The following is a 27,188-nucleotide window of genomic DNA, read 5'->3' as shown; positions in this document are numbered from 1 at the left end:
TTCTCCTTGGTTATTTGCTTTTCCTTAGGCAAGTCAGAATTTAATATGGAAGTATTTAATCAATTTTCATAACTGTTGACTAGCTGGTTTCAGTAGTTTGTTTAATTAGATGTTTTTTCTCTGGTAAAATCATCTTGATGAATATATTTATCTCTGTACAGAATTCACAGTCTTTGAAAGCATTAAATAGAATATTCAGTATTTGTATTCAAGATAGAAATTAATTCAAAGAGTCGGTTTTACAGTCATGTATCTGTGTTACTGGTTTATGCCCTAGTTAGGAAGTCTGTCAAACATGAATTTCAAATGAAGCCCTGAAGTATTTTTCAGGAAATAAGTTCAATCTAAAGTGCTACTTGTGTGTTAAAATGGCAAATGAATTTTTTAATTTGCCCACAAATGACTGTAGTGTCCTGTATTAGAATTTATATCTTAGTTTTCTAGTATATAGAATCATCTTGGTTTCTCAGTATTTCTTTTTGGACAAAGGATTTTCTAGCCTTGAGTGTTCTTTGTAGAAACTGCTACTTTGTTGACGTTGACATTTCCCGAGCTTAATGTTAAACCATAAATAAGCTGTTTACTGGCAAACGATTGCAGTAGTAACATATAATCCACTACTACTCACTTTGATGTGCATTTCTCTATGGAAAAAGGATTTCTTTCTTTTTTGTTCTACAGCTACTGGAAGGAAACTTTGCCAGAGAAGTTAGCCATGAAGTGGATGGACTGATATTTCAGCCTACAGGAGTAAGTAGCATAAAGAATGGATTTTTTTCTCCCTTTAGTTCCAGATGAAATTCATGCTCTCCCTCCCCACTCATCCATCTACTAGCTAGCTAATCTTTGTTTTGGTCAGGATTACTTTCCAATGTTGTTTCTGACTAGTTGCTATCTCATTTGTAGTATGTGTGATTTCTTACTAATCAACGGTGGTAGTTTTCAGGAATCATCTCTTGTTTTTTTAGAGTATGTACTATGTATGTGTGCTGCTAAATAATGCAGGATTTTCTATGACTGCATGCATTCCATGAGTCTTTCAACCATTGATTTGAGCTCTCATGTTATTTTGCTTTTTCAAGGATGTTCACACATTAAATTTCATTAAAATCTGTGACTTGTGTTATTTTAGTGCAACTGAAGCATGATGAATTCTTGAGCCATGTCTGCCAGTGTAAGGGTATATGAATAGCCTGGGAAGAAATTACCAGAAGTACTACAGACAACCAGGAAAAATAATGCAAGTGGTTCTCAAGCTAGCATGGCCTGATCCATTCTATTACTCCTCCTGTTGCATCATATACAGTGGATACACTGCAGTGTGTAGTGTATAGTGGCATAGATCATGGCTGTAGTATCACCCATCTTGACTTTTTTCTTAGCCTGTAAATCATAGGATGGTTTGAGCTGGGAGGGACTGTAGAGATCATCTAATTCCATTCCCCTGCCAGAGGGGGGGTTAGAGACACCTTTTACTCCATTCAGCCTGGCCTTGAACACTTCCATGGATGAGCATTCACAGCTTCTCTGGACAACCTGTTTCAGTGCCTGACCACCCTCATAATAAAGAATTTCTTCCAAATATCTAATCTAAATCTACTCTGTTTCCATTCTAAGCCGTTCTCTCTTGTCCTAGCAATACATGCCCTTGTCAAAAGTCCCTCTCCATCTGTTTTTGTAGGCCCATCTTAGATATTGGAAGGCTGCTCTAAGGTCTCCCTGGAGCCTTCTGTTCTCCAGGTTAAACATCCCCAATTCCATCAGCCTGTTTTTGTAGGAGAGGTGTTCCAGCCTGAGATTATCTCAGTGGCCCTTCTCTGGGCTTGTTCTAATAAGTCCATGTCTTTCTTATGCTGGGGGTCACAAAGCTGGACGCAGCAGACCAGATGGGGTCTCATGAGAGGAGAGGGGCAGAACCACCTCCCTTGCCCTGCTGCCTTTGCTTCTTGTGATGCAGTCCCCAGGGCATGATTGGCTTTCTGGGCTGAAAGTGCACACTGCCAGCTTCTGTTGAGCTTTTTGTCCACAAACACCTCCAAATCTTTCTCCCCAGGGAGAAAGTCTTGATCCATTCTCCACCCAGTCTGTGTTTGTGCTTGGGATTGCCCTGACCCAGGTGCAGGACCTTGTATTTGGCCCTGTTGAACCTGGATGTTTGCACAAGCCCACCTCAAGCCTGTCAGGGTCCTTCTGGATGGCATACCTTCCCTCCAGTGTGTTGACTGAATCAAGCAAGGAATTGTTTTCAATTATTTCAAATTTGACTGATATTTCTACCCTTCCAGTTACTTGTGGAAAGTGCATGTGTATACTTTTTCAGTTGAAACATATTTTTCCTGGTCTACTTTCCTATACTGTAGATCTTAGCAAGGGGTGATGACACTCCCATCTGGAAATAAGAAAAACCTCTATATTTCAAGTTCTACATTAGCTAACTAAGCAATTAAGCCAGGTTTTTGGTTTTTTTTATTTTTTTTTTAATATATAGCTGTTTCCAATTTAAAGCAGAACTATTAGGGTAAAGAGAGTTCAAACTTTCATAAGAAATCCTGATGATATCTTAGAATACAGTTAGAATCTAAAGCAATTGTAAAAGTTTCTCAGAAGCACTTCCCTGAAAATTGGAAGTTAAGCTAAGCAGTTACTACAGCTACATTTGAAATTACCTTTTCTAGTTGAAATTAACTCAGTGAAGAATGTATCTCTTAGTCACTGTTACAGAAAATCAATATCTGATATGTTTTGTTTCTAGAACTTGTGTTTTATGATTTAGCACATTAAAAAATGTATAACCCAACTAAAACAATTTTATAAATGCTTAAAAAGGTTATTCCTCTTTAATGTATTTATTTAATTTAATTTAATGTTCAGAATTTAATTTTGTTTCTGAGTTTATGGAATGTAAGTTTGTTGCTTCTGTTATTAAACTGATTTTCTTGGATGAAGCAATATGCAGTTTTCTCAGTGTGATAACTTTCTTAGTTGAGAAAGTATACGTGATTGTGCTGGTTTTCCACTACAGTAATATATTCAGAGTGAAAAATATTATTGTAGTCCTGTTACTTGGGAAAGAAGCATTAAAGCTGAATAACTGAAAAGGATGAAGCTGATAGAGATGGCTTTTTTTGTTATGTGATACAGAGGGAATAAATAAATAGGCAGCAATACAAGAGCAACAGTGTAGCAGTGCATGAATGACCCCTTGAGAATACTAACTGAAATAATTTTTGTGTTGTAGTTGAATGCATGATGTATTAGGTCTTTTCAGAGAGAAAACAACAACCTCCTGTTGCTGATTGGGATGTAGATCCCTGAACTTTGGTTATTGTGAGAGTTTAAAACCTTTATGAAACCTGTTCGTCTCAAGTGAAGAGACCATGACATATCCAGAAGAAAATGAAGAACCATATTTGTTGACATAATAGATCTTGCAGAAAAAATGGATAGACAGAAATGATACTGAGTTTGAGAAGATCAGGGAAATTCAAGAACATCTTTTGGGAGCTCCTGAAATCCAGTGTGTGTTTTGAGGAGTACAAAAATGTAGACAGGAATTGAAGCAAAATCACAAAGAAGAATGAAGTGGCAGCAGAGGAAGATAAACAGAATGTCAGCATATACAGACAGAAAATTCTTTGGGGAAAATCACCCACACGTGCCATATTTTTGACAGGTGAAGCAGAATGCAGAAGTTAACTATTTAATAAAAGGAATGTTGAGCTTATTAGTTCATGCTGTTTGAAAGTCTTTTCTGAGTTTCCCTTCCCTTCTGCCCTGGTTTACTTAGAGGTGTTCCTCTTGTTGTCTGGTCTTAGACAAAGGCATCCAGACCTGAGTATATGTATATTCCCCACTAGCTACAGGCAGCAGTGCTACTGGGAGTCAGTATGGATGGAGAAAGAATATTTTGTTGTTTTGAAGTTTGGTTTAATTCTGATTTGCAATAAAACTCAAAATACCCAGAATTATCTGTGAATATGCTTTTAGCCTCTAAGAGCTCTCAGTTTTCTCACTTTTCTCTTTGGTTTGAAGAGATTTGGCATCGAGTGCCTCTGTATTAGTCCAGTTTTGAGATATTGGTATGCTTTAATGAAAAGGGATTTGTGAAAAAGTTTTACTATGGAATCTAGGGTTTCAGTTAGATGTAAGAGGGTTTGTTTTCTCCTGTTAGTATTTCTATCTTAATTTTTATTATGAATAGCAAGGTTCTTGTACTGAAGCAGAAATTGTTTGGCACTGTGACTCATGATGGTAGAAATAACATTAAGGAGTAAGGAGATTGTTTTCTGCCTGTGCAGGTTGGTTTATTTTGCAAAATCAGACTAACTGAGCATTATTATTCCTAATTCATTGGTTATTTGAGTTACTTACATTGGTTATTGCTTGGGATATGCAAAGGCTTTCATTTCACATTGACAGTTGAAAGGCTGAGGCTGAGGCATCCCACCCCTTCTGATTTCCTCCCTTCTCAGTGTGAAAGCTTTCACAGATCATGAGAAGAGCATGTTTAGTGGACGTGATGGATGTTCTTGCCTTGTTTATGTTTTAAGAATGCTTTGTAAGTAGCTTGATGTGATGTGTGATTCTTTTGCAATTCCTGCATTAACATATCCTGCTCTTAACAACTCCATTGCAAGAGACAAATGTCTTCTTACTATTGCTTCTCTTCTTCCCTTTGTACTCTTTCCTTTACTCTTTTTCTCTTCATGCATTCTCTTTATCCAGCAGCCCGTTTCCTCATTCCTTTTGATTTCCCTTCTCTGTTGCTTCTTCCTGACACTTCTATTCCTTACATCATTGTTTATCCACTTAAGATCCTATCACTAAAACTCCCATATGCCTAAATCAGCTCTATTCCATCTGATTAATTTTCTGGTTCCTCCACCTGTAACACCAGAGCAGGGCCTGAAGGTAAGTGCTAAGCAGGAGTAAAACAGAGCAGCAGGAAGCTTCATGGACATGTATCTCACCCTGGGATCATGCCCCAAAGAGTAAGTTAGTTTAAAGGTGAAAGCCTCATGCCTTATTTACAGACTCTGAATACTTGTGTAAAGATTGGAAGTTTTCAGTCCTTTTTTTTGAAATGTTGCTTCAAAACAGGAAACTTCTTACATTTGTTTTAGAACACTTGCAGGTTACCAGCCTGTGTGTGTTTAATGAAAATCTCAGAAATGACCTCTTCTGAGGGCAGAATTGGCTCTCTGGCCTCTGCTCACTCATCAGCGAAATTACTTTTCATGTCTACCTTGTAAATCATACTTTTGCTAAATATCTCAGACTGTCTAATTTTTATGCTAGTAATCTCCTAATAACCAGCTTTCTTGCTGACTAAAAGTATTACTTTTCCTTTGCTTCAGGAAAGGATGTAGGAATTATTTTCTTACTTTAGCCAACTAAATGAACATGCACTGGCGATCAGTTAGGAAGGCCTAAGGACAGCTTTTGAACATCTGTGGAAAGCTTGTATCACAATTTAAAAACTTCTGGTTTGTGTTTGCTTCCTGAGCTGTGCTACATTTTTGCATTGGCTCAGGCTGATTTCTTTTTGGTACTCCTCCATGCTCTCATTTTGGATGAGGAATAAAGTCCATTTGTGTGGAATTGGGATTTTTAGATGGAAGGATGAAGGGCAGCTGCTGAGCTCTGTTCTTCTAAGATAAATGTTATTTTAAAGAACAGCTGAATTATTTAACACATAACTCCCCATACTGAATACTAATGGAAAGCTTAGCCTTTAAAAGGAAAGAATAATGAATAGTTTTTTATAACTGAATAACATTGCATGAGTTATTACTATATCTTCCTTCCCTTCCCTTGGCAGACTTTAGCGGTGATCTGAAATGCTTGGTTGCCTGTTAATTATTTGTGCTATTCCCATTGTAAAATAGGCTGTGTTATTTTCTGTCATTGTGAAAGTTGTTCCAAAATCACTGAAGTTAAAACTGAATTAAATATCTCCAAAAGATACCACCAAATAAAATATCTCCATGATTTGTTTCATTAAACAGTGCCAGTTTGTCATAAATAATCCTATATAATTGGAAAGCCTTTTCTTCCACAGTATATATTTTATCAAATGGTGTGTAAATCTTTAATCATAGGCATAGTCACTTGCTGGCTCATTTCTGAAGCTCAGATATCCTGTTTATCGGTGATGGGGTAACAATTATTGTCATGTATTTCTGATGCAATAGCAAGTAATAGCTTCAGGCAGACTCAGATATACCAAATATACTCTCAGTACCAAAGCTGATATGTAAAGGCTTAGGAAGAATCATATAATGGCATAGATTTTTGCTTCTAACAAACACATATTTCTGGATTTAGTCGTCTATTTTTGTAGTGATTCATGTAAGATTTGGAGGCAATGGAATGCAATAGAATACAACCGACTATTTCAGTTGTAAGGGACCTACAGTGATCATCTAGTCCAACTGCCTGACCACTTCAGGGCTGACCAAAAATTTAAGCATGTTATTAAGCACACTGACCAAATGCATCTTAAATAGTGACAGTTTTGGGGCATTGACCACCTCTCTAGGAAGCCTGTTCAATGTTTCACCATCCTCTCAAGTACAGAAATACATCCAGTTTAAAACTCCCTGGCACAGCTTTGAACTGTTCCCATACATCCTATCACTGGGAGAAGACATCAACACTTCAGTTTGTTAACACAGATTCTAAGACCGCCTGATTTTTTTTTTCTCTTGACTTTGCAGCAGAACAAAGGAGAATCTGGAGAGAATAGTTTCCATCAGTCTTTTGTGTTGATCCACATTACTAAAACCTTTCATCTTTAGAGTAGCTCTTCAGTAAATGCGATTTCTTCTGTAAGAGTAATGTTCCTGACTGAATCTGTTGCTAGTCAGGGGATGCTGTTGTCATATCAGTGTGCACTTTTTGTGCAGTTGTAGGTTTTCCTTTAACAGAGAACTTGCTGTCAATCTCCTAAAATGCCACTGAGCTTTGCAACTCTTTTCTGCCTATGAATAGTTGTTATATTCAATTTCCATGGCAATGCTCCTTGCAATTCTTCTCTTAAGTAGCTGTTCCTATCGCAAATACACCATTTTTTCATATGCTTTACAAACATGCCCAAATATATTAGCAATATACAATATTCCTTTGAGGAGTTTTCTGTGACTATACAAGTAAAACTTTTATACCAATTCAAGTTTGTCTTTGCTCACTTGGGGTGACTCATTTTCTACCTTTTTTTTTTAATCAGAAAACTAGAAAATTAAGAAATGCTAACCCAACACCAATAATTAAGGTCTTATTAAATTAATTACACCTTATTTAATTAAATTGTTAGACTCCTAGATACAAGTACCATGATTTTTGAATGTAGCAGATTTTTATGATTTCCACTTACTTTCCAAGAACCTGAGATAACTCACACCCCAGAAAATATCTACATTTCTCTCTTTCCCTTTATGAATAATTTTTAGCTCTAAATATGGTAAGGTTGGGGTGTAGCAAAAGTTTTTCTTGTTTAACTTTCTGCTCTTGGTCCTCTAGTACATTCAGATTGAAATGCAAACTTATTTGCTATTTGTCAGAATTGATTAACCTGACTTTCTTATTATGTCAGCCTGAATAGATGTCAGTGCCTTGAGTCTGATTACCTAAGGAGAGTGTTGGTCTTAACTGTTATGTTGTCTCATTTGCTTGCTAATAACCTGTACTGCCTGACATTCTCTGATTTCTCAGGCAGCGAACTGCATTTATGGGTGCTATCTAAATGGGTTCTTGAACTTCTGTTGTGCAGTTTAATCATTCTGCCTGCCAGTGGCAGTAGGAAAGATCTTTCCTACGTTATGTGTACTAGTCATCTTTGGGATTGTCTGTTGACATTAATGTGGTGGTGTCTCTGCATGTGTTGTTTAGGAAATGAAAAAAAAAAACACTTTCTCTGCCTGCTACTGTTTTAAATGTTGAGAAAATAAAGTTATAGAATCATCAATCATAAAGGCTTCCAAAAATGGTTTTTGCATAGTTTCTTTGTCTCAAAGCCAGCTGTCAGGGAACTTATGGAGTGCACTTGTTGTCATGCTTCTAACTATGGTTGCATGTACTTTCTAACTAAAGGAAATAGGTAAATATTAGGAATATATACTGTAAATGGGATTTCAGGTGAGAATACCAACACAATGGTTCAGCTTCTGCAAAACATACCTGTTTTAAATTAGTAGGTCTGTATTCCAAAAATATATTGATTTATATGTGTGGTGGATCAGTTTTGAAAAAAAATCTTTTATAGCTCCATAGGGAAATCTAAGAGAGTTTTTGATTTGAATCAGTGAGAACTCTACTGAATCATCTGATTCAGCTCTTGAATAGATTAATGAAGTGGTCACTCGTCTTCATGGCAGTGTTCTGACTCATCCTGAAATTTACAGCAATCTCTCCAGTACTAAGAAGTTGATAGATCAGGAATGATTTGGAAACTGGACAATACAGTGGAACGTATTTCGCCAACACTCTCTTTTCTTCAGATCATAGAATAGATATCCATAAACAGAGTGCTTCATTTATGATCCCTCTGTACTCTTTCTAGCAAACTGAAAAGATTTAGTGAAGTATCTGGAAAAACTAGGTTGTTGTGATTGTTTTCTCCCAGTTCTGTTTTTTGTACATGGCAGAACAAGACAGCCAACAAACCTTTCAAGTTTTCATGAAAATTCTTCATAAAATGTTCACATTCTTTATTAGGCAAGAGCACAGCAGTAAAACAAAAATAGTGGTATCGGTATAAACAGAATACTTAGCTCGATCTCCATCCTGCTGATTAGTGTAAGCAGTAGCCTACCATTTCAGAAAAATGATGTATATACGTGAGATGTGATGAATCAGGATGACTTTCAGAAGAGTATCAGCACTTGCATTGTGGTATCTGGATGGTCAAAACATTTAGAGACACTTTCTTTAAAAGCAGAGTGATTTATTCTACATTACCCTGTTATTTGTAATTTGGAGTGTTTACTGGGTCACTGTTCTCATAAACAGCAATTTTGAAAATGCATGATAAATATCACCAAAGGGTAACTGAATTTTTTAATTATAAGAAATTTTTCTTCAGTGCTAGCATGTATTATTAGATAAATATTTGAAGGTCATTGTGCTTATTGGTGACTGCACATTTAAAATAATCATATTCATGATACTGTACAGAACAGTGCTCTGCAAGGCTCAGAGGTACCTGTGGAATAGTATTCTCTACTGAAGAGGTACAACAGAACACTATGTGATAATTCGGTCTCCTTTTGAGTGACAGTGACTTTCGTTTCAGTTGTAATTGTACTTTCTGTTCCTTTCATCAGCTCGCCTAGCCTTTGATATTACAAAATTAGTGAACCAAGTCCATTAACATGATTAAAAATGAAAGTCTTGAGCTTGATATGAAAGTTATAAATTGCTTCTATGAAAATTTCATTGCCTTCCAGTGAGGTATGTGGTGAATAATTTAGATGTGATTGTATCATACAGGTCTATTAAGTACAGAGGTAGAAGGACAGTGCTGGACTTCATGCCTTGATTATAGAAGTCAGAGATCAGAAACCTGATGAAAGTTTCCTATGTAATTAGTACAGCTATTCCTAAAGCAAAAGCTTATTTTCTTTTTATGCTGCTAGTTGTGTTTCTGAAATGAAATTCAGTTTTTTCCACATTATTCTAGGAGCTTTCCACTGAAATAGGGGAATGTACAACTATGACATGTCTGCTGGTTTGTTCTAAAAGGGTAAAATTATTAGAAGTCTTAGCTGGAAATTTTCCCAGATTTCCAAAATGCAGATGTTCTGTATGCTTCGAATTGTTCTTTAAAAACCAGTTAGTGCACTTGTTACATCCTATCTGAAAGTTTTGACAAGTTTGAACTGACAAACAGTAGGTTGCTTGTTTCCAAACTGCAATCACTAGACATTCAAGAGAGATCTTGCATCTGTATATTCATTCAACCACTGAAACAAAACGTACTTTAAGCAACATGAGATTCTCTAGAGAGCTTTTAACTTATGAGAGCAATTGAAATGTGTATCTGTGGGACTTGTCAGACAGTGAATTGATGTTGCCATTTTTAATGGAAAATATGGCTTATTCTGCTGGTAATGAGAAAAAGGAACCAGAAGAACGAGGGATAATTCTTGATAGTTTTGGAAACAACTGTTTAACAAATGTAAGTTGATCACAGGATCCAGTGCTCATAGTGCTCAGAGCTCAAAACAGGTGAAAAAATAAGTTTGCTATGTGGTTAACAAAATAAGAGTTTCAAGGTTGTTCTTTTTGTCTTCAAGTATGAAATGTAAAATTTCAGATTCCTACTTAAATCTATTCTGCAAGTTGTCTGATGCATATGATGATGAGGAAAAAATGTGAGCTTAGTTGAAGAAGAGACTGGCAGAGGTCAGTATTTGCTCGTTTTTAGGCAGCATATTCCTTTGCAGGAGTCTTACCATCAACTAACATCAAGCATAGCAAATTCATATTTGGCTTTTGGGGTTCCTTCCTTTACTATTCTAACAGAGCTGGCTCCAAGGCCAGTAGACAAAGGCCAGTAGACAAAAGCATTATTGCTTTGTTTGTTATTTACAGAAGATTTTTTAAAGGTATGAGTTTCAAATAATACAGATTTTTCTGTAAGACAAACATGTACGAAGTGAACCATGTTGGATATATTATATTTTGGAAACCTTCAGAGCTTTTTTTTTTTTTTTTTTTTTAAGCACTAGGATGCTTTGGAAGAATATGTTTGATTTTTGAGTAGAATCATCTCTACTCTCTAAAATATATAGAGAGCATGGGACTACTTCTATGTACAATAACTGGTAAATTTATTTATTTTAATTTATTTTCAGACAGCTTAAGTATTACAGTAATACAGTCATGATACTTTTCATTGCTACAGGATTCAGTTTAAACTTTATTTTTCATTAAAGTTCTTGAACCAGTAAAAGAACAAGTGTAACATTTTATAATTTGCATATGAATAACCAGATGAATGATTTTTTGATTATTTGTTGACATTTAAAAAAAAATTCTGCAGGATGAGCTCTCTTTTCTATGCTTGCAAGACCTGGTATTGTACTTGCAAAAATGTCAGAGGTAATGTATTTTTGTACCTCTTTCCACTACTGACCCTTTTCACTTTCTGGGTGGAAGGGACGTTAGTACCACATGGCTTGTATCTAGTAACAGTTAGGGAAGTGAAACTTTGCCTTGGTCATCAGATCAGAAAATGGGCCAACAAGCATTGCCACAAAATTAATCAGGTTTTTGGTTTTTTTTTGGTTTTTTTTTTGTTTGGGTTTTTTTTTTTTTTTGTTTGTTTGTTTTTTTTTTGTCAGAGTCATGAACTGCATCCAGATAGTTCACAAACAGGACCAAATTTGTCAAATAAATTTTCATTGAAAATCATTCCCATGGCTCTGATTGCTGTGCACTAAGCTGGTCCATCTCCATGGAGAGCAGCTACAATGCTAGTTGGAGTCTTTGTTCAGCTGGTTTTGGTTGCTGGGTTGGTTGATAAAAAATTTAAATTTTTAGGTAGCAGCAGGTAATGTCTAATTAGGTGTAAATATATATTTTTATATTTTTTAAAAAATATTTTACTTTTATGCGTCTTAGTCTGCAGCTCCTTCTATGTATTTCGTGTAAGATGCTGTTGCACATCTGACAATTGTTGCATGGAGTCAGAGCCTGTAGTAGAAACCAGCTGTAATACAATTATTGTTTACAGTGCCATCAATCTCTTGGCTTTTTTCACAAAAGATAATGTTACTCAGACTTGCTTTATCACAGTTGATTAGTTTGCCCTTATACTTATGTTTGACTTTGATACTGTGTTCTTGTGAACTATTAATATTTTTAATAAATCTTTACAGCTGATAGAGATATGGAATGTTATGGAACAAATACTAAATGAAAATTGGGTTTAAGCTAATATCTTGTCTTGAAGCATCTTAGAGTGGTTAGCTACAGTGCCACAAATGGTGTTACTATGAAGAGAGCTTCTGTTTCCATGACATTTGCTTGCATATTGTCCTAGGCTTTCAAAAGAAGTAGGATTCTGTCCTCTATCAAATTTGGTGGGTGTAATTCCATCACTTCTGAAACTTCGCAGTATCTCACTGCAAATATATATGAATTAATTTCTTAGGAATATTAATGGTGACTGGCCAGGAAAAAAATGGAGGGGAAAAAAGTTATTAACATTCATTAACATGATCAGTTATTAACATGATCAAACAGAAAGCAAGGGGTTTTTGATAATATTTTTTTACTAGAATAGATATTCCAGCTTGATTTTAACTGGGTATACTGCTCTGCTTGTACACATCTTGGTTGCTTAAATAAGCCTACAACTATTAAAGAAGTAAATTTGTGTTTTACTGGTTTTAGAAAAAAAAAAAAAGTTTAGCTGTCTAATAGCTTTATACTGTGAGAACTGCCTTGTACTGGAGGGGAATTTTGAATAACAGTAAATTTTTAATTCAACTAAGGATATTGCTCACTATTTAAGACTCAGTTATTGGCTTAGGGGTAAATTACAAAACCTCTTTCTTTCTTGAGATGAAAGAAGTGGTTTTGAGATATGAAAATCTTGGCAGCTATTCATAAAGGGGAGTTTCTTTAGTGACCGTTAGGGCAATGTCATGGTCACCTGCAGGTAGCTTTTGACCGCTCTCTTGCATTTCTGACTGCAGTCACACATACCCACAGTTCTCTTCTGCAAGATTGCACTTACTTAAGTGCACATGGCTGTGATCCCCAGGTGCTGGAATAGAAGGGGTTAGGGAACAATACTGGTTGTTGAACACCACCGTGTGACCTATTCCCTCCTGTACAAAGGATGCTGGGGAGGAGGGATGTAGGGACTTTTAAACACCATTAAGTATTCTTATGCCACCCCAAGACAAAATTGCTTTCCTTCAGTTCCTAATGAACAGCTGACTGTTGTTCCCTTTGTACACCACTCCTCTGCTCTAATTAGGTTTTAGTGTCCTAGAGTGGTTTTGTTTTTTTAGTGGTCTTTCTCTTTTACCCCCAGTTGTGAGGGGAAGTATAAAGCTTTAGAGCCTTTGTAATACCTTCTCGGAGCATATTATTCTGTAATATGTCTGTTTGCAACAGTTAAAAACAGTTGTCACGACCTGAGCTGCTACCCCTTTTGCAACCCATTTTTCCGAGCTTTTCCCAATTTCACACATTTCGAAAGCACAAATACACATGTGCAGCTGAGAAGAAAATGTGCTCAAAAGCCTAATAACCTAAGTGTCGTCTATGTAATACAGGTAAAACTTTGATCCACCTATTTTAGTATTTTTGTAAATGCAGAATGGTGCTTCACCTAATACTCTCCCTCAACTTTCACTGATATCATTGTTATAGCTCAATTTACCTAAAATGCCTTTGATTTCCACTTGAACTGAATTTCTAGATCTTTCTGCCAAAACCAGTACCACTGACTCTCCATCTGCTAAGATTCATATTTTTTGTCTCAGCTTTAGAATTTCATTTCAACAATTAGCTTATTGAATGATTTGGGTTTATAAAAGCCAGGTTTTCCTTCTGTTGAGGATGTGCTATACAAGAGAAAAGGTTTTTACAAGACAGCTGATAAAATGAGCATGGTACTTATTGTTTTTGGTGTCAAGAGAGATGTAGTTCCACATGACTCTCTAATTCTTTCTGAAGTACCTGCTGGATTGATGACTGGTGAGCTTGTTCACTTTGTTGTTATCTCTGTACCGCTCACTCTGCTTTAATAGTTTTTGAAGGACTCTATTGAAGTTGTTTCACAAGTAGGACTGAGCTTCACAGAGATCTAATTTATTAGCTCAGAATTCATACTAGCATGCTCTTCATGATGGCAGCATTTTAGTAACATTTATATCGAAGTGATAAACTCGCTTTATCTTGCAGGTTGGAAGATATTTTTAAACTGTCTTCCAAATATCATCACAGAGTCTTGCTTGAATCAGTGATGGTATTCTTTTCCTATGGCGTTCTCAGTTGTGTTTTATGTTCTAGAGGTTAAGGAAAGGACTGTAGTCTTTTTATTATATTAAGAAAAAGCACTCCTGGAAGAGAAATCAGGTTTGAAAGAAGCTTCTCCTGAACTGACTCAGGTTTGCCTGCTTTCTTCTCCCAGAATTTCCCAGTGACTGCACATCAGATATTTCAATTCACTTGATGGATGCTGGTGGTGTGGCGCTATGAGTTGCAGTTCTCTTTCTTCAGAAATATAATTCTGTTTTTTAAGTACATTGTACATTTGTTTATGGAAAAATTGTCCTTAACTGCTCCTTCTATTCTTTCTTGTTAAAATGTTAAACTGTTAAATAGCAGCTAAACCTGATGACATTTGTTTTGGCAAATGGTAATTGTCACTTACCCCCTCCTCTAATTCTTTGGCCCTTCAACTGCTTGCCTGCTCAAAGCACAGCTACATTAACATTTAAACGCTTGGTATAATTAAAGAAGAAACATTTAAGAAAAAGGAAAAGAGGAAAAAGTCTGACTCTAACCCTTCTGCCAGTAACAGAATGAAAGCTCCCTGCCAGCAGCAGAGAAGATGGAACGGGTTCTTCATGGCAGTTGCTCAATCCCAGTATTCAAATCAGAGATTTTGTGTTGCATGTCTGATGGGTGTTTGTGTGGTCATGCTCTGTAAAAAGGGCAAAAAATCTAATGTGGCAGGAACTATTGTTTGGTTACAAGGCAGTATTAACAGCTTATATCAGAACCACTGTTTTTAATGGAAGAATGTCCTTCCCAAGAAGGATAGCAACTAATTTCACAGTAACTGGATTTTTTTTGAGTAATGTTCTTAAAATACAACCTATATTTCTTTTCCATTTGCTTACAGTGCTCAGCAAATAGCTATGCTATTCAACTTAACCTGTTCTTACCTAGAGACACTGACTTGTTTGTTCCTAAGTCAGAACTACAAGGATTAATTTCACACAAAGAGTGGGCAGGATCCCTTCATTTTCTTATTTAGTGTGGTATGTTTTTTCTTCTTAGATGAGGATTTTTCCCTGCACAATATCCAAATTAGTCTCCCAAAAATGCAGTTTTAAGTTGTATTAGTCTTGTTGGAGACTTGAAAGAGAAAGTACATACTGATTTTTTTTCATATACATTTTTCCCCACTTTGCTTTTGATCTCTGAGCACATCAGCTTGCTACTTGCCAAGTGAAAGCACTGCAGAGCACATGCTGAGTTCTACTGGTGGGACTTAACTCCCATGTTGTATGAATGTTTCCTTTTGAAAATAAGGATGTGAAATATGTGGTTGGCTATTTTCATGTCAATGGCTAATGATGAATTTAATATCATTGAAACTCACAATTTTTAAATTTATTTACTAGAATATGGAGGCTAGTTTCTATTGTTTCCTATAAAATACCACAGGATTCAGTATTTCAAGCAAGACTCATGAATATTTAATTCAAGGAGATTTGTAGCCCTGTAAGATGTAATAAGCTAGCTTTTAATGACTATTTTGTGTAGCATATATTTAGCAACATGTAGAAAAAACCTGCTGGCAATTCTGTGCATCATCTTTCAGGCATATCTGGTCAGCTCGAGGGACTTTTTAGCACTGGAATTACAAAGAGAAATTGGACTATGTCTGAGACCAACATGCTGCAATTTCTTAGTACTTGCACATTTCTCCTTATGTTCAGACTAGCTAAAAACTCCAGCCTACTGATTGCCTTTTGATGTAAGGCTTAATTATTTTTTTTTAAGATTGGCATTCCTCAAGAAGTGTTTTGAAATATATTTTTGAATCTTTTTTGTTTAAGTTTGGTAGTTTTAATTAATCTTCCTGGGCTCTGAGGGGATTTTCTGAAATAATATTCCTGGTATACTGATTATCATCGGAGCTTACTAAAAATGTCAACAAAACCGATGTTATAATGAAACCTTAAATTTACAGGTTGGAGCTTCTGCAAATGTGGCCTCTAATACTGATAAATTACCCAGCTTCCAAACTGGATTATCGTAGTGAGTCAGCCAAAAGCACTGCTGCTCAGTTCATGGAGATTCTTTTGTTATACCAGGATGTCAGACTTGAAGCACTGAATAGTTTCTGCTGATCCAACCCAGTTTTTGTGGGACTTCTAGGGGCTTTTCATCACAAATAACTAGCCAAAAAGAAAGAAATCCTCTGAGAGACTGATTTCCTTCTTTCTCTGGTGTAAATTTAAGTGATGACACTTAAAATGATTACACTTAAGCTTGAGTTTGGACAGAGATGGTAAAAATGAAAGGACAGAAGGTGAAGAGAGATTGGTACCATAGGGTTTGAGAAATGAGAGAAGGTTTTGGCTGGTATGTACAACACTTTAAATTTGTAAAGAGATATAAACAGTAAGGCTCATAAAACAAGTGATGCAGTGCGGCAACTACACATCACTTTATACAATGAAAATTGATGTGTTCTCCAACGTTACTGGGTTCATGTGACCAAGGCTTTTTTCACAGTAAAAGTGTGAAAGGAAGATTAGAGGGAAGATGATCTCCCTAAGAGTCTTTCAAAGATTTGTTGTGTTGCTGGGGCAGAGAGAAGAATGAATAATAAGCTTTAAGAGAGACAAAGAAAAGCCAGTAAAGGAGTGAGCCAGGAGTTATTCTGTTTTATCTTGGTTGTCCCAGCAGTTTATGGACAGCTGTTTTAAGCCATTTAGCTTCTTACTTCTGGACTTGTTTATGTGTGTTTCTAGACAGGTAGAAATTAACAATGTATGGCTGAGAAAAAGTTGCGTAGATATGAGCTTTTCCATTTTACTAATTTCTGGTTAAGACTGTTAATGAGTTGTGAAGATGAATTTGAAACAAAATTTCATCTGGAAAAGCAAATACAATAGTTCCTGGTGACAGTTTACACTGTTGATACATGCTGAAGCCATCTCAATTTAACTTAGTGATAGAAAGTGCAATATAGTGTGAAATACAGCAGTAGAAGACCAATTGAAGTATCTTGAGTGTTCCTATGAAGTATCTTGAGTATTGCTATTATTGTATTAATTTTTCAGAAGACTTACATAGCACATATGCTATGAAGTTATAAATGAGGTTAGTGATGGTGAGAAATAAGAAGATTACAAATTAATCAATAGCAATATAAATCTAATGTCTTAAATAGCAACCATGGACCATCACCAATTCCTTTGACCATGGGCACTATAGTTCTTTTGACAGGAGATTATTTGTCATAAAGGTAGAAGTATGTAGCTCTTCAACAGTTACCTTAGTTTGCCAAAAGTAGAGTTTATAATCAAAGGCAGACACCAGTTGATCCATTTTGGATCACATAAACATTAGCCAATGATTTGAAGCCATTTACTTCTTTGGTTTTGCTTCAAACCTGTGTATTGGAGGTGCAGACCATTATACCAGTGAAAGGACAGAAATGATCAAAAATGGGTTTCTGCTGTTCATAGTAATGTGCTGGGGGGAGGAGGGGAAAAAAAATTGTGGCTGCTATATTTTGATTGCTATAAACATAGAGTTTTGGCTGTGATCTGAACTACAGTTATCAAATATTAATATGATTAATATGTAAATTATGTTAGTTATGAATAAAATATCCTCATATTTTTCTCCTTGCTTGATGGAATATTGAGAAAAGCTATTAGTATAGCCGTGAAACAAGGTGTTTAATGAAGTTGGAGGTATAAAGCTAAATTAAAGTGCAAGAGGAGAAGACGTTTAGCCCACTAATTACCAGAGAAGTCCAATATAAATATTACATTAGCTTGAGAATCAGAGGCACTTTTGGAAAAAGCAGTTTTCTATTAACATATTAACAAAATAATTTTTCCATACAGGTTAACCTTCTAAACCTGATTTGCATTCAAGTGTTAAATCCTTAGTATAATACATAATCTAACAGTATTTAAATGGGTGCATGTTTTGCTTCTTAGTCTGGTATGACAGTTAAGCTTAATGTTGCATAGGTAATTTTGATTATAATAGTTTTAATTCTACTTCATATACCTTCAAGTCACATTTTCATAAAAGATGAATTGTGGTACAATAACTTTTTCTCAAACAGCTGTTCCAAAAGAGTTATTCACAGCTAACCGGTCCTAGTGCATTAAAAAGCATAATTCCTACTTAATTCTTTAACTTTCTAAAGGAAAAAATTCTGGAATACAGATGTGATTGTGTCTTAAAACACATTAATTTTTCCTTATTTTGATATTTAAAGTGGAAGAATGGAAGAATTAACACTAATTTGTTTGACTGCATGGAATTAAAACAGCATGGAGACTTCACTGTCAAATAATGAGTTATTTAAAACTGTGTTATCTGGAGTTGGCTCTATCAAGTCATCTGTCCATGGTTAGACACAGGATATGCTTGGTGGAGGGTTTGGTAGAACATAGGAAAACTGTTTGCATGAAATTGGAAAACATTTGAATTGTGTTTTGGAGCTGTATGAAGTTTGCAGCCATTTTGTGCTCTTACATATTTTCAATTCTGTATTTAGATTCTTGTGTTTTGTCTCAACTATGAAAATGCCTTTCAGAACTGATAAGTGTCTGGAAAGTGCCAGTGTTTATCCAGGAGTTTCTCTTAGCCTGATCACTCTATGAGTACTTACAAATCACATCTCCCTGTATTTCCTTTACAAATACAGGAACAGTTGACTCACATTTATTAAAATAAATGCCTACTTTATACAGAGCTTTTACAGAAATTATGTCAAATTTCTACAAGAAAGAAATCAGTATTTGGTACATTTGATTTGGTTTTTAAAAAACAAAGAAATCCTGATAGTCCTTGAGACACCAAGTGCCACAGAAGAGGTTTTTTTTAAAGCACTTTTTTTTTTTTGAAGTTATGCATGTTTCCCTTGCTGAAATGCATTTGTCAAAAGTTTCATCTATTGCATTCATTCATAGAGGTTTCTTGGATGCCTCTGAATTCTTCAGACTTTCTAAGAGTTCTCCTTCTGCCTCTGTGGTATGTGGAATATATTTGGTGAAGATAGGTAGTCAGTTTGGCCAGCTCTGATGTATTATGAATTAGAAGTAATTATGATGGTTTAGTGCAAGAATGAACAGTAATATTTTTCTCTTACTGTCTATGTTTCGTCTAAGTAGAAAGTGTTGTCCAGGTGTTTATTTCCAATGTCCACTTCAGATCAAAGCACTAATTTCATTCACTTTTTCTGTGTATCAGTCACACACCCTGTTGTTTGAATCTGGAGGTGTTTGCTCTTGGACATTGTCCTCCTTTCTCTCCTAGACCACCAGCATTCAAAGTAGCTTTCTCTGTGGGTGGGATGAATAATCTCTGAAGCGGCTTTGCTGATGACCAGTGACCACCAGCAAACACCTTAAACCCCATAGTGTACAACACTGTTTGTCTTTGCCTCCGAGGATTTGAGTTAGGGGTGATCCCACTGCTCTCAAAGCAGTTTTTTCAAATAACCAGTTTGGTTCTGGCATCAATAAGAACAGCTGGACTTTCTACTCCTCAGCCAGGGAGTGCAATGGGCCTATGATCAGACTAGTATATCCCTTTCTTCCAGTTCCCAGTGTCCTGCTCAATATACAGCAAGAGCAATCCATCAATGACCAAGAAAGTTTTGATACCACATTCCCTTTTGCTTAGCTCTTTCCCTGTCAAAGAAAATAGAATACATGAGGAATTACAGTGGTGGTCTGTGGGAACTGTGGGGAGATTGTAAGTTGTTTGTATGGGCACTTTGAGGAACAGGAGTTGGAACTGAGAAAGGAAGCTGGAAGAGACAGAAAGCAGATTTTTTTTTTGGAGCTAAGGGTTGCAGTTTAACTGCTGGTGACATAACTTATTTCCTCAAGTAGATTTTAGTTTGGTTGAGTTTGTTTGTTGTTTTTCTTTTGGGTTTTTTTGTTTCATTTTTGTTTGAGTTTTGTTTGTTTGTTTGTATTTGGTTTTGGTTTTTTGTGACAGTTAAAGAAGTACATTACCATAAAGGCTTTGAGGGTTTTAATGATAGTGTTGGGATTTTGCATATGTTTTTAGAGTCATGTTGTTAATATTTTGAACTTTTTCAGCAAACTTACCTGTTTTCCTGAAAAATCAATCATGTAGGCTAAAAAATCAATCATGTAGGCTAAGGTGCATCATTTGATCTTGTGATGGTGCTTGAATACCGACAAAATGTGGGCTGTATTTCCAGGAGTAAGTGTGTTAAGTCCCAGCTAAAGGCATGAATCTGAAAAGAATTATTTGAGCTAGTTATCAACACCTCTCAGTACAATGCAGAAGAATACAAATACACTTTGTGTTCTGCTGTATGTGTAAGCAATGAAAAGAATATTGAAATAGTAGATTCAGTTCTGTTGGCTACTCTTATAAAGGCTTTTGTGAAATTACACTATGATGATGTGTATGTTAGCCAATGGGGAAATTACCCATGCAGTGAGACTCAGACTTACTCATTTTATCTTAAAAAGGGAAGTAATTCTATAGAGAGCCAGGCTTCAGTCTAAAGCAAGGCATTAACAAGACTCAGTGTAGAAATAAGCATTTTTAAGCACAACTATAATAAACAGCTGTGGTCACTTCCCTAAGATACATGTTGTGATTTCTTCATTATGTGGTATTTTTCATAAAGGTGTCTTATATTTTGAATAGGCATTATAAACTTGAGATAAACACTACTGTAGTTTGAATAGGAGTTATAAGCTTGATAGAAACATTGTTCAAGTTTCTCTGTCCTTTATGCAACAGAGCCAACTCAATGAGCCCAGTAATGATTTCCAGTCTTAAAAATCTATGAATATCCAGTTGACTCAATGGTTGCCTTTGATCTTGTGGTTTCTTGATCCATTGTTGTGATTTATTCACGTAATCTGTCAACAATGCTAGCAACTTCCGTGTCTTCAGCTCATTTCTTTATAAAGTCTAGCCTGAAATGATTGATTATAATCATCAGGGTCCAGATCCAGGGTCTGTAGTATAAGAAAATAAAAACACCTTTTGGGTAATGATTCTGTCTTTACGTTTACCCAGCTGAATGCCAACTATTAGATTGGGCAGGCCAGCAGCTGCTCTATGGGTTAAGAGGCCTCAGAATTAACTAGTGTTTTTCAGATAAAACATTTAACACTGTTCTGTGTTCTAAGAGGAGCAGATTTGTTGTCATTATAGGTTTGTCATAGTTAATGCGGCAAACTACATTTAATGATTTAAAAGAACTCCAGTAGATTCCCCGTCTTGGTTAACCCCATCCCGTTCCACCTGCTCTGCATCACTCCTCAAAGATACTCAACCTTCCATACCTCTTGAGCAAGCATGACAACGCAAACAAACCTTCCCTGAGCTTTCTGTGCCCTTTAATTTATCTTTCTTTCTAATTTGGTGTGTGCCTGCAGCTGCCAGCTTTGCAGCCTTTGGATACTTTGCAGGGCTAGGTCTGACCAGTTTACTGGGAGAAATTAGAGCTGACAAGCAGCAGCTCTGTGCCATTTAGGAGAAAAGAAGGATCTGGGTTATTTGCTGGCTTCCTGTCATTTGGAAGGAGCGAGGGAAGATACGGAGGAAGGGAAATGTAAGGTGGCCTGTGCTAGCTGCTGCTTTGCACTTCAGGAGGATGGTATTTAAGAAGGGTTATGGGAGGTAGAGCTGGCTGGTTAGACATTGTAAGATAGTGAGACATCCACTCTTGTAAAGGAAACCTTCTTTTCCTCTTCTTGATGAGACATGAACTTCTCTCTTGATCATCCCACCACCTCTTCCTTTTCAGTCGCTAGGAGAAACTGTTTGTTTTGTCTAGACTTTAGGCTGAAGTCACTCAGCCTTCCAGGTGGGTGTCTTCATGGTGAGTCAACACCACCCCACACCCCAGACTGCCTGCCCAGAATGCAGTCCCAGAAACTAACCCCACTCTTCCTCCTACAAAACACTAAGCAGAAAAAACTATCCCATGTGGAAGCAGCTATTTGGAGTCAAAGTTTATCCTCCTTATGGGCCTCTGATAATCTCCATTGTCTAGGCTTTCAGCTTTCTGCTCTGCCATCCATTGAATGCAGATGCTGACACATGGCTTTAGGCAAATCCCAAACCTGTGTGTGAGGCTATCTGCAATTGACAAGAAATGTGTCAGCAAAATTTAAGATAACAGAACCAGAGGCTTTGAGGACCAGCCTTTCTCTTGATCTGATGGGAGATGAGAAAAGAGTGGCCCCCTCTTTGGGCAGCTGTGGAGGAAGGGGGGAACTAGACTTTGTACTCTGGTATAGGACTGAGGTTCAACATGACCAGCAACCCATAACTGTACCCTGCAGTGCTAAAATGTTTCTAACAAGGGTCTAACAAAACCCTCATAGTGGTTTGACTAGACCTACTTGAGCCTTTGGAATTCAGTTTGAGGCAAGAAATCAATGGGTTTAGTACCCTAAGAGGGATGCCAGAGGATGTACTTTCTGTCTTCAGTGATGATTTTTCATCCCAGGGCACTGGATGAGTTTTAGGGTCATTATTGTATTCTTGCCTGAGTTTTAGGGTCATTATTGAATTCTTGACTGAAGTTCAAGATGCTCATAGTAGGGGCACATTTGTGATGCTACTTCTGACACATCTGTTGTCCCTGATCTTCATCCTTTTCATGAAAGTAAGAAGGAACTGAGGTTTTGCCAGAAGAGAATGGCTACAGAAAATAGGGCATTTATACAATAACTACTACTACTACTGAAAAGATAGAAGAAATGTTGGGTAGGTGGTGAGTGGATGTAAAAAAATGTAAAAAAAAAAGTAAAAATTGGAGAGCTTAGGGTTCATGGCCAACTGAAGGCACTGATTCCCTTATTTCTTTGAAGCAGCAGTTCAGGATGTTGCAGGGTACCTTTACAGCTCAGGTTTGTTTGTGCCCCATAGATGCAAGGTAGCAATGTAATGGAATGGCTTTGCTTTGGCCTCTGGTGTCTGTACTTTGGTGTGAAGGGCATTAGGTGTGTCCCTGAAGGGAAACTTCAAATTTGGTGTTACATTGATGGAATCCAGTTTGCATGCAGCAGAGCTGCCCAGGTATCACAACTAAAATATAGTCAATAGGAACAACTGGGGCATCTATTGTGAATGTTCGTTGTTTTTGCAAACTAAAATGTACCCAATATGGCTGCTAAAAGAATAAGCAAGCAAAGAGAGACACAGTTTTGCAGAATAATTTAGATTGGAAGGGACTTCAGGAGCCACCTAGTCCAATCCATTAAAGCTATTTGAGGTAGTTTCTGATTTGTCAATCTACCTTTTTGTTGTGGAGCTCTAATTTTTGTGCTTAGATTAGGTTGACAGGTTTCAGATTGAAGCATAAACTTTGTATTTGAGATGACAGGGGATCTGATATGTTTTAGAAGTAGTTGTGTACATAGATATTTGTTGGGGAGTGGTGATGAGGATATCATTGCTATGAATGCTATATTTAAAATGCTAGGGTGTAGTTCGATCTCAAACAGATTGCTTCACATTTTGGTTTGGAATTAAAATAAAGAGTAACTTCACACAGAACAGGTCTGCAGTATGCAGTGATTCATCTAAGGTGAAGTTTCCATATATTTAACAAGCAAAATTCTTGTTTGGCTTCAGCTCATATTTAAAGAATTTGATTTAGCACTTAGCATTCAAACTCAATAACTTACTAGTGCTGTCTTATATGTGTGGATTCACCTGTTAAAAACTAATCTCTTTCTTAGGGATTATTAATACAGCCTTTGAATGAATTCTCCTTTTGAGACAGACTTCTGTGAATTTCTGTCTTTCATGGTAACAGAAGAAGCTGGGGGAGGCCAGGGAGGAGCTGCATAAATTGTTCCTTGTATGAGCATTGAATTCTGATGGCTTATCTAAGGCTTTGTAACTCTGAAAGATAGCTGTAATTTACCTGTTACCTTCACCAGGTATTTGGTATCAACAGATTGCTGTGAAGTGAGAAGGTTGTTGTTTGACAGTGGTCAAAACTAAATGTAATAGTCAAAAGTATATAAAAGGGGTTATTTATTGTTATTGCTTTCTAAGTGAGATATCTTTGACTAACCTGAGGTGTGCTAGAGATTATTTTTTTATAAATAGAATAAAATGTTTATTTGAGGCTTGTCTCACACTATGCTGGTTCTCAAGGTAAAGAAAATATCTCCATCTTAATGAACAAATCCTCCCCCATTCCCTTCAAGTAAGCCAGCCAGTTAATTTTAAACTTGAGTCAAAATTGTAGTTCACACAGTGTAATTGCAGGTATGCAGATATATTCTGTCAAAACATTGCTTTTCATTACTGATCTTGGAATAGTTATTCCTGTCTCTTGTGAAGCTGGTTTCTTACTAACTTTTAGGAGGATGTAACTTGTCAGTCTAGGAAAAAGAGTTTGAAAAAACTGGATAGTAGATCCTATGTGAAAAATCTACATTAGTACCTAAGCATGTAAGGTAGAAAATACAATACCAGTTAAAAAAAAAACAAAAACAAAAAACAAACAATTAAGGTGGGGACAGGTATCATGAAAGATCAGGGAAGAAACAAATCCTGTAAGCTTGGTATCTGGACTGGACAAAGGAATAGAAACAATAAGGAATATAGTAGTTGGTATCTGGGTGAACATGATTTATATAGTTGGTGAAAATTACATACCTTTTTGGAAGGAAGGTTATGCCTCTCCAACAAAGGGTTCAAAACACATTTAAGTAAGGATCATGTGGTTTTTCTTGTTAAGATTTCCAGAAAGCCTCTTATCAAAATTTTCTTAAAGAAACTAAAGTAATGTGAGACTTAAAAAGTTCTTGCAGAGATATCTAATTGGTTATAAAGTAGGAGTGAAGGGATGGGGTACTGTTCAGTCCTCACCAGGGAAGGCAGCCACCTGCAATGCATGTAAGCAAGTATGAAAATGGGATGAACCATTCAGGGATGTTTTCTTGATGGATCAACAGGGGCTGGTCCTAAATGTGAAGAATTATAGTAAGCTCTTACAAGACTGGGTGGCTGAGTGATAAAAGAGTGCGTAAACTTTTATGTAGATAAATGTAGAGTAATCTAAGTGGAAAAAAAATTGTAACAGTTCATATAAAATGATAGCCTCTGAGGTGAGTGCATTTCTGTGCATATAGAGGTAAATGAAACTATGATGTGCGTGGAAACAGTGGGGTTTGATTGTTAAGCATCTCTCTTAGTATGATCCCTGGGAAGTGCAAGTCTTCAAAAACTACAAAAAATTTGTTCAAAAAACACAAAAGGTAGTGGTTTTATTCCTGCAAGGTAATCAGGCTGTGCATGAAAGGTTGTGCCACGGGCTTTTACAGCTGATGGGGGTTTACATGATCTTAGTGGGGGGCTATCTAAGTTCATGCAGAGAAACTGAAAAGAACTAAATATGTAGGAATACTCCATATCCACATCAGTAAGTCTCTGAACTTCAGAATGGATAGTTTCTCAAGAATTAGTAATAGAAAATATCATATATAATAGCCTTGCTTTTCATCTTCCCTGAGCACATGCTGTCGGCTGTTGTCAGAGTCAGGATACAAAAGCTCTAGTAAGGAAGGTTTTTATACAGATCAGATGTAGCCTTTCCTCAGAATTTCAGTGCCATGACTTAGAGAGGTTGGTCCATCCTTTTTGCATCATTAAGAATTAATGACCATCTTTTCATCAAAAAATGGTAGGTAAGATACTCTGCATTTTTTTGGAAAGAGTAACTTTACATTCTTCCATCAGAAAACAGAAAATTCATTTGCTTTTGTCATTTTAGATCTAGAACTGTTAGGTTTATCGTCAGTAAAGTCTCTATTTTGGAGGAGTGCAGTGTGATGCTGATGATTGTTCTGTTACCAAAAGATAGTGGACGTTCTTGGTTAGTTTTATTTTTCATATAAAATTGCTTAAATTTTCTCACTGTATATAAATAAAGAAGTAAATTTTCTCATTCTGTGCATCTGCAAATTATTCTTTTACTTTTGCCCTATTCATGTTAATTCAGATTTTCTCCATTGCTATGAAAGATACTCGGTAAGGAAGAGGTCAGCAAGTTGACTCTCACTGATAGCTGAGGATGAACAAAATGGCAGCTTAGTAAATGAAAGCAGAGACCATGAGAAACTAAAGCTCTAATTTAAGAGAAAATTGTTCCTTTCAACTTGTAGTTCAAATGTGTACCCTCTCTCTTTAGCAAGAGATGCTCTCTTATTTATGTTCTGGTACATCATGATGTTCTTTAATCTTTACATAACTTCAGTTCCTTTGCTATGAAAGAACATGTTTCTGATGAGTCTTACTGAGAGCTGGCACTATGGTGACTTCTGCCTTTTTCATGTTTTGTCAGCCAGCAGCATGGATAACAAAAATATTGTTCATAAAATAGTTCCAAAATGTTGAGATTACTTTAAATTTGTCTTTTCTGTATGTCCTATGAGTGTTTTTATTTCTTTCTGTGCTGTGTCATTTTCTTTTTTGAAATTTTCCATTAGCCAGAGAGAGATAATGAAGTATGCTAATTTTTATATCCATTCTCAGCTTTTTATTATATGCAATGGCAGAGCTAGAGTGCTAAGCAGTTTTAAAAGGGAGAAGCAAAGTAGTGAAGCACAACTACCTCCATGGTAATGGTATTCGTTGTTTCAGTCACTAACTATTGTTATTCATTAGAGACAGCTAATAGAGTCTGAAAGGCTGAATTGTTACTTTTAAAACCAGTGAAAACCAATAAGCATAATTAAACTGCATTTTAATTTACTTCAGAAATACAAGCCTGGTCGATGTGATGATATTTTGAAATGGAAGCCACCCAGCCTGAACTCAGTTGATTTTCGTCTAAAGATAACAAGAATTGGTGGAGAGGGGTATGTAATCTCTTCCCTTTTTAAATCTGTAGCACTGGTATCAATGTCCCTTAGCAGTTAATCTGTCCTCTGATATTTCTTGGCACTTCCTGGGGCTAAGCCTTTCTATATTCTCTAGAACTTGTTCATTCAAAATATAAGCAACTGTTGTAATTAGTGTTGTACTAAAAACAATGGCAGATGTTTATATTGTGAATTTATTCATTCTTAAATTAAGTTTCTTCAAATTTCTGAAAAAAGTCCCATTTGCATTTGGCACTAGTCTGTATGTTTTTGAGAGTAGGCCGGCTGTATTAGCTTAAATTCCTAAAACTGTTTTTCATTGATTTTAGACAAAATGATAACAACTGAAGC

At 36.3% G+C, this 27,188-nt stretch overlaps 1 protein-coding gene across 4 annotated transcripts in view; it reads left to right on the top strand.

Annotated features, from left to right (window-relative positions):
• The window catches only part of RNGTT (RNA guanylyltransferase and 5'-phosphatase), a 168,700-nt gene that overhangs the window by 78,618 nt on the left and 62,894 nt on the right, over positions 1 to 27,188 (top strand). For all 4 annotated transcript variants that reach the window (XM_068184019.1, XM_068184021.1, XM_068184020.1 and 1 more), the window contains exons 12-13: positions 682 to 750; positions 26,734 to 26,834. In XM_068184019.1, the coding sequence (XP_068040120.1) occupies positions 682 to 750; positions 26,734 to 26,834 (170 nt within the window). The remainder of the gene's footprint in view (positions 1 to 681; positions 751 to 26,733; positions 26,835 to 27,188) is intronic.

This window comes from Anomalospiza imberbis, chromosome 3 (genome assembly GCF_031753505.1).
Source record: "Anomalospiza imberbis isolate Cuckoo-Finch-1a 21T00152 chromosome 3, ASM3175350v1, whole genome shotgun sequence".
NCBI lineage: Eukaryota > Metazoa > Chordata > Aves > Passeriformes > Viduidae > Anomalospiza > Anomalospiza imberbis.
This window is presented reverse-complemented; position numbering and strand designations above follow the sequence as displayed.